Source organism: Phyllopteryx taeniolatus, chromosome 19 (assembly GCF_024500385.1).
Source record: "Phyllopteryx taeniolatus isolate TA_2022b chromosome 19, UOR_Ptae_1.2, whole genome shotgun sequence".
Lineage (NCBI taxonomy): Eukaryota > Metazoa > Chordata > Actinopteri > Syngnathiformes > Syngnathidae > Phyllopteryx > Phyllopteryx taeniolatus.
Window position 1 is genome coordinate 13,148,126 of NC_084520.1, and position 13,248 is coordinate 13,161,373.

General features: G+C 43.8%; 1 protein-coding gene across 11 annotated transcripts in view; it reads left to right on the top strand.

Annotated features, from left to right (window-relative positions):
* LOC133469687 (uncharacterized) overlaps nucleotides 1–13,248 on the top strand; it is a 35,588-nt gene that overhangs the window by 4,708 nt on the left and 17,632 nt on the right. For 9 of the 11 annotated variants that reach the window (XR_009785761.1, XR_009785760.1, XR_009785762.1 and 6 more), the window contains 35 exons: nucleotides 81–243; nucleotides 316–584; nucleotides 669–814; nucleotides 891–1,185; nucleotides 1,636–1,798; nucleotides 1,873–2,141; nucleotides 2,246–2,391; nucleotides 2,471–2,726; nucleotides 3,226–3,388; nucleotides 3,463–3,731; nucleotides 3,830–3,975; nucleotides 4,052–4,506; nucleotides 4,579–4,847; nucleotides 4,932–5,077; nucleotides 5,154–5,448; nucleotides 5,899–6,061; nucleotides 6,136–6,404; nucleotides 6,509–6,654; nucleotides 6,734–6,989; nucleotides 7,489–7,651; nucleotides 7,726–7,994; nucleotides 8,093–8,238; nucleotides 8,315–8,769; nucleotides 8,842–9,110; nucleotides 9,195–9,340; nucleotides 9,417–9,711; nucleotides 10,143–10,305; nucleotides 10,380–10,648; nucleotides 10,836–10,981; nucleotides 11,051–11,345; nucleotides 11,826–11,988; nucleotides 12,063–12,331; nucleotides 12,431–12,576; nucleotides 12,650–12,959; nucleotides 13,060–13,231. Coding sequence is in view for 8 of the 11 variants with exons in the window: in XM_061757062.1 (XP_061613046.1) it covers nucleotides 81–243; nucleotides 316–584; nucleotides 669–814; nucleotides 891–1,185; nucleotides 1,636–1,798; nucleotides 1,873–2,141; nucleotides 2,246–2,391; nucleotides 2,471–2,726; nucleotides 3,226–3,388; nucleotides 3,463–3,731; nucleotides 3,830–3,975; nucleotides 4,052–4,506; nucleotides 4,579–4,847; nucleotides 4,932–5,077; nucleotides 5,154–5,448; nucleotides 5,899–6,061; nucleotides 6,136–6,404; nucleotides 6,509–6,654; nucleotides 6,734–6,989; nucleotides 7,489–7,651; nucleotides 7,726–7,994; nucleotides 8,093–8,238; nucleotides 8,315–8,769; nucleotides 8,842–9,110; nucleotides 9,195–9,340; nucleotides 9,417–9,711; nucleotides 10,143–10,305; nucleotides 10,380–10,648; nucleotides 10,836–10,981; nucleotides 11,051–11,345; nucleotides 11,826–11,988; nucleotides 12,063–12,331; nucleotides 12,431–12,576; nucleotides 12,650–12,959; nucleotides 13,060–13,231 (7,960 nt within the window). In the remaining 3 variants the exon portion in view is untranslated. The remainder of the gene's footprint in view (nucleotides 1–80; nucleotides 244–315; nucleotides 585–668; nucleotides 815–890; nucleotides 1,186–1,635; nucleotides 1,799–1,872; nucleotides 2,142–2,245; nucleotides 2,392–2,470; nucleotides 2,727–3,225; nucleotides 3,389–3,462; nucleotides 3,732–3,829; nucleotides 3,976–4,051; nucleotides 4,507–4,578; nucleotides 4,848–4,931; nucleotides 5,078–5,153; nucleotides 5,449–5,898; nucleotides 6,062–6,135; nucleotides 6,405–6,508; nucleotides 6,655–6,733; nucleotides 6,990–7,488; nucleotides 7,652–7,725; nucleotides 7,995–8,092; nucleotides 8,239–8,314; nucleotides 8,770–8,841; nucleotides 9,111–9,194; nucleotides 9,341–9,416; nucleotides 9,712–10,142; nucleotides 10,306–10,379; nucleotides 10,649–10,835; nucleotides 10,982–11,050; nucleotides 11,346–11,825; nucleotides 11,989–12,062; nucleotides 12,332–12,430; nucleotides 12,577–12,649; nucleotides 12,960–13,059; nucleotides 13,232–13,248) is intronic. The other 2 variants (XM_061757057.1, XM_061757056.1) reach the window with 2 other exon arrangements.

Below are 13,248 nucleotides of genomic sequence, written 5' to 3' on the forward strand. Positions count from 1 at the left end.
AGTTCTAATGGGAAATATAAAGATTTGTCTGAATGAATGAACATTCTCCTCATGAATTCACCGTAACCTCTTTTTCCTAGTGTGTGGCAGCCCGCCACTGAACACAAAGATTGTTGGGGGTGTAGATGCTCAAGAAGGAAGTTGGCCCTGGCAGGCTAGCCTGCAGAATTTTGGTAGTCATGTTTGTGGTGGTTCTCTCATAAACAGAGAGTGGGTGCTGTCTGCTGCCCAATGCTTCTTCAGGTGAGTCAGCCAAACATAATGACGTACGTTTCTTCCACTTTCACCAGCTAACCATTGCCCTTCTCTCTGTAGTACAAGTACGTTTGGATGGTCGGTTTCTCTTGGTCTTCAGAACCTACAGGGAAGCAATTCAAACAAAGTGTCCATAAAAATCAACACAATAATTTTGCATCCAGGCTTCAACATTTTCAGCTTCGACAATGATATTGCTCTGCTCAGACTCTCCTCACCAGTATCATTCACAGACTACATCAGACCTGTGTGTCTGGCATCCAGTAACAGTGTGTTCAACAATGGTACTGATAGCTGGGTCACTGGTTGGGGAACAGTCCAGGAGGGAGGTGAGGCACTTCTAATTAAAAAAAATAATTTCCAAATGATGTTGTAGAGAACATGCTTGATACTCTGTCGCTGTATTTTTTTAGTGTCCCTCCCCTTCCCTGAAACACTTCAAGAAGTGCAAGTCCCAATTCTGGGAAACAGACAGTGTAACTGCCTGAACGGTTTAGGTTTAGTCACAGACAATATGATCTGTGCTGGTTTTCTGGAAGGAGGGAAAGATGCCTGTCAGGTAGCCTACTTCTGCTTTCCTACTTGTTTTTCAATGTTAAGATATTTTGACAGACAATGTTCCTCCACACCCTCAGGGAGACGCAGGAGGGCCAATGGTAAACGAGCAGGATTCTATCTGGATCCAGTCTGGAATCGTCAGTTTTGGATTTGGCTGTGCTCAGCCCCATCAGCCCGGAGTCTACTCCAGAGTGTCCCGCTACGAGTCGTGGATCAACGCCCACATCATCTCTGATAAGCCTGGCTTTGTGCAGTTCAAGTCCAGTGGGCTGGATGCTGATAGCAACTACACTTGTTCTGGTCTGCCTCCTCCTGTTACTGAAGGATCAGCTACAACTGAAGATCCAGTGCCTTACCTGTCAAGTGCTGAATGTGCGTCACAATAACCACATTATTGTTAAAATACATTACATGTAGAGTCCTATGACAAGACCAGGAGTTTTAATTGATTTTTAATAACACTTAAAATATGTTTCCAACTAGTGTTACACCTCAGCTCTGCCCCTAAGATATGACAGAGAATTTTGAAGTGATTTGGTTTGTGTTTAAACATCGGGATCTCCAGCATAGCAGTATTCTAGGTCCCTTTGTGTATGGTACCACTGTGTTTCCTACCCCAAGAGTAGGCTGGCAATAAGTGGTGCAGGAAACTCACAAACGTTTGGTATTATTCAGGGATTAACCGTACTGCTCAGTGTTAGAAAGACTTTTGAGTCGATGATGAAATTTGTATGCCATTGCCATTTTAAAACAATGAAACAATGGGCATCTTTTGTGTTATCTACAAGTCTGTCGTATTATAATGTGATGCCATGTTTGCAGTGTGTGGAATACCATCACAGAAGAACAAGATAGTTGGAGGTCACGAAGCTAAAGAAGGAAGTTGGCCCTGGCAAGCTAGTCTGCAGAGTTTTGGTAGCCATGTTTGTGGTGGTTCTCTTATAAACAGAGAGTGGGTACTGTCTGCTGCCCACTGCTTTTTCAGGTGGGCCACCCTATCATGAAGACATATACATTTGTTCCCATTTGACCATCTAACCTTTGGCATTCTCTCTGTAGCACAAGTACCTTTGGTTGGTCCGTTTCTCTTGGTCGTCATAAGCTAGAAGACATCGAACCAAATGAAGTGACCAAGACTGTTGCCACAATAATTTTGCATCCATACTTTGACAGTGTAATCTTCGATAATGACATTGCTCTGCTCAGACTCTCCTCTGCAGTCATCTTCACAGCCTACATCAGACCTGTGTGTCTGGCAGCCGATAGTAGTGTGTTTAGCAATGGTACTAATAGCTGGGTCACTGGCTGGGGATCAGTCAAGGAAGGAGGTATGGGACTCTTTAGGTAGTAACGTAAAGTTTCTTTAACAAAAAAAAAACAGCATAACGATATTTGTTGAATGTATGTCATATTATTTTACTGTACCTTTTAGTGCCTCCCCCCTTCGCTGCAACGCTACAAGAAGTAGAAGTCCCAGTTCTGGGAAACAGACAGTGTAACTGCCTAATCGGAGAGGGTTTAATCACAGATAATATGATCTGCGCAGGTTTTCTAGAGGGAGGGAAAGATGCTTGCCAGGTAGACTACTTTTCCTTTCCTACTTTGTTTTTAAATGTTAAAAGATGTTTTGACAGATACTTTTTCGCCACACCATCAGGGAGACTCAGGAGGTCCAATGGTGAGTGAGAAGGATTCTATCTGGATCCAGTCTGGAATCATCAGTTTTGGATTTGGCTGTGCTCGACCAAATAATCCGGGGGTTTATGCAAGAGTGTCCCGCTACCAGTCCTGGATCAACTCCCACATCAGCTCTGATAAACCAGGATTTGTGCAGTTCAACTCCAATGGGCTGGATGCTGATAGCAACTACACTTGTTCTTTGCCTCCTCCTGATGTTACGCCCAGTGCTGAATGTGCGTTCCACTATTACCACAGCAGTTACAACATATGTTGCATGTAGATTTATATGACAAGAACGTGTTCTATTTGATTGATATGACACTGGAACCATGTTTCAATCAAGTGGGAAAGTTCAACTTAGCCCCCATGTTACAGCTGGTAATGGTAAATCTTGATCTGGTTTCCACTGTGGGACATCTAGCATTGCAGTATTTTATATAATGTAGCTAGACCCTAGAGGTATTATACTACTGTGCTTCCTCCGCCAAGGGTCTGTTTTTGAAAACTGGCCATTGTTGTTATTTTGGTAGTCTTCACAATTCTTGAAAATGTAAATTCACAAAAACACTGTTTTGTACATAACTCAACTATTGTCTTTGATGGAAACAGCTTTTCTGTTGTTTAAAAGACCTTTGAGTTTGTCGTAAGTGTGGCATTGCATGTGACCAGTTCAACCTTTTCTAGATAATGTGTTACTGCATCCTTGGATTCTAATGAGATAACATTGTGCAGTGTGTGGCAGCCCAGCACTGAACACAAAGATAGTTGGTGGTCAAGATGCTCAAGAAGGAAGTTGGCCCTGGCAGGCAAGTCTGGAGATTTTTGGTACCCATGTTTGTGCTGGTTCACTCATAAACAGAGAGTGGGTGATGTCTGCTGCCCACTGCTTCTCCAGGTGGGTCAACCTAGCATGAAGACAGAACCATTTCTTCTGTTTTGACCATCTTACATTTGGTGTTTTGTTTGTAGCACAAGTACCTTTGGATGGGCAATTTTTCTCGGCCGTCAGAACCTGCTGGGAAACAACCCAAATGAAGTGATCAAAACTGTGGACACAATCATTTTGCATCCAGGCTTCAACATTTTCAGCTTGGACAATGACATCGCTCTGCTCAGACTCTCGTCACCTGTCATGTTCACAGACTACATAAGACCTGTGTGTCTGGTAGCCAATAGCAGTGTGTTCAGCAGTGGTACTGATAGCTGGGTCACTGGTTGGGGAACAGTCAATGAAGGAGGTGAGGCATTGACCCTTCAGTAAAATACACTTTCCCTTTATAAAATATCAACATATAAAATTAGAGGATACCTGACACATGGCCACTGTCTTGTTTAGTACCTCTTCCCTTCCCTGCAACGCTACAAGAAGTGGAAGTCCCAATTCTGGGAAATAGACACTGTAACTGCCTAATTGGAGTGGGTTTAGTCACAGACAATATGATCTGTGCTGGTTTTCTAGAAGGAGGGAAAGATGCATGTCAGGTAGGGAAATTCTTTCCAACTTGCATTTTAAAAGGTTAAAGATGTTTTGTCAGACAATTCCTCTTTACATTCTCAGGGGGACTCAGGAGGTCCAATGGTAAGCAAGCAAGGTTCCATATGGATCCAATCTGGAATCGTTAGTTTTGGTTTTGGCTGTGGTCGGCCTAATCAGCCTGGAGTCTATTCAAGAGTCTCCCGCTACCAGTCTTGGATCAACTCCCACATCAGCTCTGATAAGCCTGGCTTTGTGTGGTTCAACTCTAGTGGGTTGTATACTGATAGTAACTACACTTGTCCTGGTCTACCTCATCCTGTTACTGAAGGGCCAGCTACAACCGAAGAGCCAATGCCCAGCATCTCGAGTACTGTGTGTGGAATCCCACCACTGAACACAAAGATTGTTGGGGGTGTAGATGCTCAAGAAGGAAGTTGGCCCTGGCAGGCTAGCCTGCAGAATTTTGGTAGTCATGTTTGTGGTGGTTCTCTCATAAACAGAGAGTGGGTGCTGTCTGCTGCCCAATGCTTCTCCAGGTGAGTCAGCCAAACATAATGACGTACGTTTCTTCCACTTTCACCAGCTAACCATTGCCCTTCTCTCTGTAGTACAAGTACGTTTGGATGGTCGGTTTCTCTTGGTCTTCAGAACCTACAGGGAAGCAATTCAAACAAAGTGTCCATAAAAATCAACACAATAATTTTGCATCCAGGCTTCAACATTTTCAGCTTCGACAATGATATTGCTCTGCTCAGACTCTCCTCACCAGTATCATTCACAGACTACATCAGACCTGTGTGTCTGGCATCCAGTAACAGTGTGTTCAACAATGGTACTGATAGCTGGGTCACTGGTTGGGGAACAGTCCAGGAGGGAGGTGAGGCACTTCTAATTAAAAAAAATAATTTCCAAATGATGTTGTAGAGAACATGCTTGATACTCTGTCGCTGTATTTTTTTAGTGTCCCTCCCCTTCCCTGAAACACTTCAAGAAGTGCAAGTCCCAATTCTGGGAAACAGACAGTGTAACTGCCTGAACGGTTTAGGTTTAGTCACAGACAATATGATCTGTGCTGGTTTTCTGGAAGGAGGGAAAGATGCCTGTCAGGTAGCCTACTTCTGCTTTCCTACTTGTTTTTCAATGTTAAGATATTTTGACAGACAATGTTCCTCCACACCCTCAGGGAGACGCAGGAGGGCCAATGGTAAACGAGCAGGATTCTATCTGGATCCAGTCTGGAATCGTCAGTTTTGGATTTGGCTGTGCTCAGCCCCATCAGCCCGGAGTCTACTCCAGAGTGTCCCGCTACGAGTCGTGGATCAACGCCCACATCATCTCTGATAAGCCTGGCTTTGTGCAGTTCAAGTCCAGTGGGCTGGATGCTGATAGCAACTACACTTGTTCTGGTCTGCCTCCTCCTGTTACTGAAGGATCAGCTACAACTGAAGATCCAGTGCCTTACCTGTCAAGTGCTGAATGTGCGTCACAATAACCACATTATTGTTAAAATACATTACATGTAGAGTCCTATGACAAGACCAGGAGTTTTAATTGATTTTTAATAACACTTAAAATATGTTTCCAACTAGTGTTACACCTCAGCTCTGCCCCTAAGATATGACAGAGAATTTTGAAGTGATTTGGTTTGTGTTTAAACATCGGGATCTCCAGCATAGCAGTATTCTAGGTCCCTTTGTGTATGGTACCACTGTGTTTCCTACCCCAAGAGTAGGCTGGCAATAAGTGGTGCAGGAAACTCACAAACGTTTGGTATTATTCAGGGATTAACCGTACTGCTCAGTGTTAGAAAGACTTTTGAGTCGATGATGAAATTTGTATGCCATTGCCATTTTAAAACAATGAAACAATGGGCATCTTTTGTGTTATCTACAAGTCTGTCGTATTATAATGTGATGCCATGTTTGCAGTGTGTGGAATACCATCACAGAAGAACAAGATAGTTGGAGGTCACGAAGCTAAAGAAGGAAGTTGGCCCTGGCAAGCTAGTCTGCAGAGTTTTGGTAGCCATGTTTGTGGTGGTTCTCTTATAAACAGAGAGTGGGTACTGTCTGCTGCCCACTGCTTTTTCAGGTGGGCCACCCTATCATGAAGACATATACATTTGTTCCCATTTGACCATCTAACCTTTGGCATTCTCTCTGTAGCACAAGTACCTTTGGTTGGTCCGTTTCTCTTGGTCGTCATAAGCTAGAAGACATCGAACCAAATGAAGTGACCAAGACTGTTGCCACAATAATTTTGCATCCATACTTTGACAGTGTAATCTTCGATAATGACATTGCTCTGCTCAGACTCTCCTCTGCAGTCATCTTCACAGCCTACATCAGACCTGTGTGTCTGGCAGCCGATAGTAGTGTGTTTAGCAATGGTACTAATAGCTGGGTCACTGGCTGGGGATCAGTCAAGGAAGGAGGTATGGGACTCTTTAGGTAGTAACGTAAAGTTTCTTTAACAAAAAAAAAACAGCATAACGATATTTGTTGAATGTATGTCATATTATTTTACTGTACCTTTTAGTGCCTCCCCCCTTCGCTGCAACGCTACAAGAAGTAGAAGTCCCAGTTCTGGGAAACAGACAGTGTAACTGCCTAATCGGAGAGGGTTTAATCACAGATAATATGATCTGCGCAGGTTTTCTAGAGGGAGGGAAAGATGCTTGCCAGGTAGACTACTTTTCCTTTCCTACTTTGTTTTTAAATGTTAAAAGATGTTTTGACAGATACTTTTTCGCCACACCATCAGGGAGACTCAGGAGGTCCAATGGTGAGTGAGAAGGATTCTATCTGGATCCAGTCTGGAATCATCAGTTTTGGATTTGGCTGTGCTCGACCAAATAATCCGGGGGTTTATGCAAGAGTGTCCCGCTACCAGTCCTGGATCAACTCCCACATCAGCTCTGATAAACCAGGATTTGTGCAGTTCAACTCCAATGGGCTGGATGCTGATAGCAACTACACTTGTTCTTTGCCTCCTCCTGATGTTACGCCCAGTGCTGAATGTGCGTTCCACTATTACCACAGCAGTTACAACATATGTTGCATGTAGATTTATATGACAAGAACGTGTTCTATTTGATTGATATGACACTGGAACCATGTTTCAATCAAGTGGGAAAGTTCAACTTAGCCCCCATGTTACAGCTGGTAATGGTAAATCTTGATCTGGTTTCCACTGTGGGACATCTAGCATTGCAGTATTTTATATAATGTAGCTAGACCCTAGAGGTATTATACTACTGTGCTTCCTCCGCCAAGGGTCTGTTTTTGAAAACTGGCCATTGTTGTTATTTTGGTAGTCTTCACAATTCTTGAAAATGTAAATTCACAAAAACACTGTTTTGTACATAACTCAACTATTGTCTTTGATGGAAACAGCTTTTCTGTTGTTTAAAAGACCTTTGAGTTTGTCGTAAGTGTGGCATTGCATGTGACCAGTTCAACCTTTTCTAGATAATGTGTTACTGCATCCTTGGATTCTAATGAGATAACATTGTGCAGTGTGTGGCAGCCCAGCACTGAACACAAAGATAGTTGGTGGTCAAGATGCTCAAGAAGGAAGTTGGCCCTGGCAGGCAAGTCTGGAGATTTTTGGTACCCATGTTTGTGCTGGTTCACTCATAAACAGAGAGTGGGTGATGTCTGCTGCCCACTGCTTCTCCAGGTGGGTCAACCTAGCATGAAGACAGAACCATTTCTTCTGTTTTGACCATCTTACATTTGGTGTTTTGTTTGTAGCACAAGTACCTTTGGATGGGCAATTTTTCTCGGCCGTCAGAACCTGCTGGGAAACAACCCAAATGAAGTGATCAAAACTGTGGACACAATCATTTTGCATCCAGGCTTCAACATTTTCAGCTTGGACAATGACATCGCTCTGCTCAGACTCTCGTCACCTGTCATGTTCACAGACTACATAAGACCTGTGTGTCTGGTAGCCAATAGCAGTGTGTTCAGCAGTGGTACTGATAGCTGGGTCACTGGTTGGGGAACAGTCAATGAAGGAGGTGAGGCATTGACCCTTCAGTAAAATACACTTTCCCTTTATAAAATATCAACATATAAAATTAGAGGATACCTGACACATGGCCACTGTCTTGTTTAGTACCTCTTCCCTTCCCTGCAACGCTACAAGAAGTGGAAGTCCCAATTCTGGGAAATAGACACTGTAACTGCCTAATTGGAGTGGGTTTAGTCACAGACAATATGATCTGTGCTGGTTTTCTAGAAGGAGGGAAAGATGCATGTCAGGTAGGGAAATTCTTTCCAACTTGCATTTTAAAAGGTTAAAGATGTTTTGTCAGACAATTCCTCTTTACATTCTCAGGGGGACTCAGGAGGTCCAATGGTAAGCAAGCAAGGTTCCATATGGATCCAATCTGGAATCGTTAGTTTTGGTTTTGGCTGTGGTCGGCCTAATCAGCCTGGAGTCTATTCAAGAGTCTCCCGCTACCAGTCTTGGATCAACTCCCACATCAGCTCTGATAAGCCTGGCTTTGTGTGGTTCAACTCTAGTGGGTTGTATACTGATAGTAACTACACTTGTCCTGGTCTACCTCATCCTGTTACTGAAGGGCCAGCTACAACCGAAGAGCCAATGCCCAGCATCTCGAGTACTGTGTGTGGAATCCCACCACTGAACACAAAGATTGTTGGGGGTGTAGATGCTCAAGAAGGAAGTTGGCCCTGGCAGGCTAGCCTGCAGAATTTTGGTAGTCATGTTTGTGGTGGTTCTCTCATAAACAGAGAGTGGGTGCTGTCTGCTGCCCAATGCTTCTCCAGGTGAGTCAGCCAAACATAATGACGTACGTTTCTTCCACTTTCACCAGCTAACCATTGCCCTTCTCTCTGTAGTACAAGTACGTTTGGATGGTCGGTTTCTCTTGGTCTTCAGAACCTACAGGGAAGCAATTCAAACAAAGTGTCCATAAAAATCAACACAATAATTTTGCATCCAGGCTTCAACATTTTCAGCTTCGACAATGATATTGCTCTGCTCAGACTCTCCTCACCAGTATCATTCACAGACTACATCAGACCTGTGTGTCTGGCATCCAGTAACAGTGTGTTCAACAATGGTACTGATAGCTGGGTCACTGGTTGGGGAACAGTCCAGGAGGGAGGTGAGGCACTTCTAATTAAAAAAAATAATTTCCAAATGATGTTGTAGAGAACATGCTTGATACTCTGTCGCTGTATTTTTTTAGTGTCCCTCCCCTTCCCTGAAACACTTCAAGAAGTGCAAGTCCCAATTCTGGGAAACAGACAGTGTAACTGCCTGAACGGTTTAGGTTTAGTCACAGACAATATGATCTGTGCTGGTTTTCTGGAAGGAGGGAAAGATGCCTGTCAGGTAGCCTACTTCTGCTTTCCTACTTGTTTTTCAATGTTAAGATATTTTGACAGACAATGTTCCTCCACACCCTCAGGGAGACGCAGGAGGGCCAATGGTAAACGAGCAGGATTCTATCTGGATCCAGTCTGGAATCGTCAGTTTTGGATTTGGCTGTGCTCAGCCCCATCAGCCCGGAGTCTACTCCAGAGTGTCCCGCTACGAGTCGTGGATCAACGCCCACATCATCTCTGATAAGCCTGGCTTTGTGCAGTTCAAGTCCAGTGGGCTGGATGCTGATAGCAACTACACTTGTTCTGGTCTGCCTCCTCCTGTTACTGAAGGATCAGCTACAACTGAAGATCCAGTGCCTTACCTGTCAAGTGCTGAATGTGCGTCACAATCACCACAGTATTGTCAAAATACATTACAAATGTATTCCTAGAACAATAACAGGAGCTTAAACTGATCGTTATAGCACTTAAAACATGTTTCCAACTCATGCTACACATAAGCTCTGGCCCTAAGGTACTGTATGATAGGGAATGATACATCGATTTGGCTTGTGTTTACACTTTGGGATATCCAGCATAGCAGTATTCTAGGTCCCTCTTGGTATCGTACCACTGTGGTTCGTACCCCAACTGTAGGTTGGAAAAAGGTGGTGCAGGGATTAATTATACTGGTTGGTGTTGTTAGAAAGACTGTTGTGTACTTAATCAAGTTTGTTTGCCACTGGCATTGTAAAACAATGAGAAACGTTTGACATATTGTAGGTTATTCACCAGTCTCCTTGGTGTATAATGAAATGATATTTTTGCAGTGTGTGGAATACCATCACAGGAGATAAAGATAGTTGGAGGTGACGCTGCTTCGGAAGGAAGTTGGCCCTGGCAAGCTAGTCTGCAGAGTTTTGGCATCCATGTTTGTGGTGGGTCTCTCATAAACAGAGAGTGGGTAATGTCTGCTGCACACTGCTTCACCAGGTGGGACACCCTGCCAAGAAGACATACACATTTCCTCTGCTCTGACCAACTAACCTTTGGCATTCTCTCTGTAGCACAAATACCTTTGGTTGGTCCGTTTCTCTTGGTCGTCACAGTCTTAAGGACATCAACCCAAACGAAGTGACCAGGACTGTTGCAGCAATAATTTTGCATCCATTCTTCGACAATGTAATCTTCGACAATGACATTGCTCTGCTCAGACTCTCCTCTGTAGTCAGGTTCACGGACTACATCAGACCTGTGTGTCTGGCAGCAAATAGCAGTGTGTTCAACAATGGTACTAATAGCTGGGTCACTGGTTGGAGATCAGTCCAGGAAGGAGGTAAGGGACGTCTTATGTAGTAAAATAACAGGTTCCTAAAAAACATACCAATAATTGTTGAATTTACCTAATATTTTTTTACTGTACCGTTTATTGACCCCCTTCCCTAATTAAAATAGAGTGTTTGTTAATGAAACATTGAAATACAATGAGGGTATCCTTGACACACTGCCACTGTCTCGTTTAGTGCCTCTCCCCTTCCCTGCAGTGCTGCAAGAAGTGGAAGTCCCAATTCTGGGAAAAAGACAGTGTAACTGTCTGAATGGAGGGGGTTTAATTACAGATAATATGATCTGTTCTGGTTTTCTTCAAGGAGGCAAGGACGTTTGTCAGGTAGACTCCTTCTTCTTTCCTACTTGGTTTTAAAATGTTTTGACATACAGTTCTACTCAACATCCTCAGGGTGAATCAGGAAGTCCTATGGTGAGCAAGCAGGATTCTATTTGGATCCAATCTGGAATTCTTAGTTTTGGTTTTGGATGTGCTCAGCCCAATCAGCCTGGCATTTATGTCAAAGTGTCCCGCTACCATTCCTGGATCACCTCACACATCATCTCTGATAAGCCAGGCTTGGTGCAGTTCAACTCCAGTGGGCTGGATACTGACAGCAACTACACTTGTCCTGGTCTGCCTCCTCCTCTTACTGAAGGGCCAAATGCAACTGGAGATCCAGTGCCCAGCAAGTCAAGTGCTGAATGTGCGTTACAACCACCACCACAGCATTGTCAAAATACATTGCATGTAGAATTCCATGACATTTAATGAATTGAAGTGATACTGAAGCCATGTTTTCATCAAGTGTTAAAGCTCAGATCAGTTCCTGTGGTATGGCTGAGAATTTTAACTTGATCTGATTGTGTTTTGACTTTGGAACATGCACATCAATGTGTTCTGGGTGCAGCTTTTAGGTATGGTACCATTGTGGTTCCTCCCCAAAGAGTAGGTTGTTGAACCATACACGAGTGACTTTTTTGTTATAGAAATTTTTTTTCAAAATGATTGAACTGAACTATATTACTCAGTGCAATTCAGACTTCACTGATCTTAAGGGACTTTGGAGTACTTTAGAATACAGTTTAGCTCATCAGGGTTGTGTAACAACATCAAAAGTTAGAGATTTTCTTGATATCACAAATATCAATCTCCTTGGCTTCTCATGATGTAACACGTTTTGCAGTGTGTGGCAGCCCACCACTGAACACAAAGATTAATGGTGGTGAAGATGCTCAAGAAGGAAGTTGGCCCTGGCAGGCTAGTCTGCAGAAGTCTGGTATCCATGTTTGCAGTGGTTCTCTCATAAATAGAGAGTGGGTGATGTCTGCTGCCCACTGCTTCTCCAGGTGGGTCACCCTTACATGAAGACGGAAACATTTATTTTGCTTTGACTATCTAACCTTTGGCATCGTCTCTGTAGCACAAGTCATATTGGATGGTCGATTTCTCTTGGCCGTCAGAACGTGAAGAGCGACAACCCAAACGAAGTGTCCAGAACCATTGACACAATCATTTTGCATCCAAACTACAGCAGTTCCAGCAATGACAATGACATTGCTCTTCTTAGGGTCTCCTCAGCAGTCACATTTACAGATTACATCAGACCTGTGTGCCTGGCAGCCAGTAGCAGTGTCATCAACAATGGGACTGATAGCTGGGTCACTGGTTGGAGAACAGTCCAGGAAGGAGGTGAGGCACTACATAGGTAGTAAAGTAACATTTTCCTCAATAAAACACAATGATGACATTTGTTTAATGCATCTAATATACTGCCACTGTACTTTGTAGTGTCCCTCTCCTTCCCTAAAACGCTACAAGAAGTGGAAGTGCTGGTTCTGGGAAACAGACAGTGTAACTGCCTGAATGGAGACGGCTCAGTCACAGACAATATGATCTGTGCTGGGGTTCTGGAAGGAGGGAAAGACTCTTGTCAGGTAACTACTTTTTCTCATTCCCTCCTGGTTTTACTCATTGTGGAAGTCACACAATTACTCTCCACATTCTCAGGAGGACTCAGGAGGTCCAATGGTCAGCAAGCAGGATTCCACATGGATCCAATCCGGAATTGTTAGCTTTGGTTTTGGATGTGCGCTTCCCAATACCCCAGGGGTTTACACAAGGGTGTCCCGCTACCAGTCCTGGATCAATTCCCACATAAGTTTTGACAAGCCAGGCTTTGTTCAGTTCAATTCCAGTGGGATGGATGCTGATCGCAACTACACTTGTCCTCTACCTCCTCCTGTAACTGAAGTTACGCCTACGGAAGGACCAGGACCCGGCTCAACAACTACAAGCACAACTCTACCAAATCCCACTGGTTACTGTCTTTTGTATGCTTCTAATGTAATATTTATTTCCCATCTATGGCACTATTTCATTTCGCTGTCTTGTATTTTGTTATTTACGCCCTAATTTAGAGCAAGTTTGCGGTACTGCACCTTTGAACAATCGTGTGGAAGGTGGCCGTGGATTTGTACCAACTGGAACTTGGCCTTGGGTTATCAGTCTCCACAAAAACGGGGCTTACGCTTGTGCAGGAACTCTCATCACCGCCAGATTCATCCTCACTTCTGCTGAGTGCTTCTCTAAGTATGTACTGCATACGA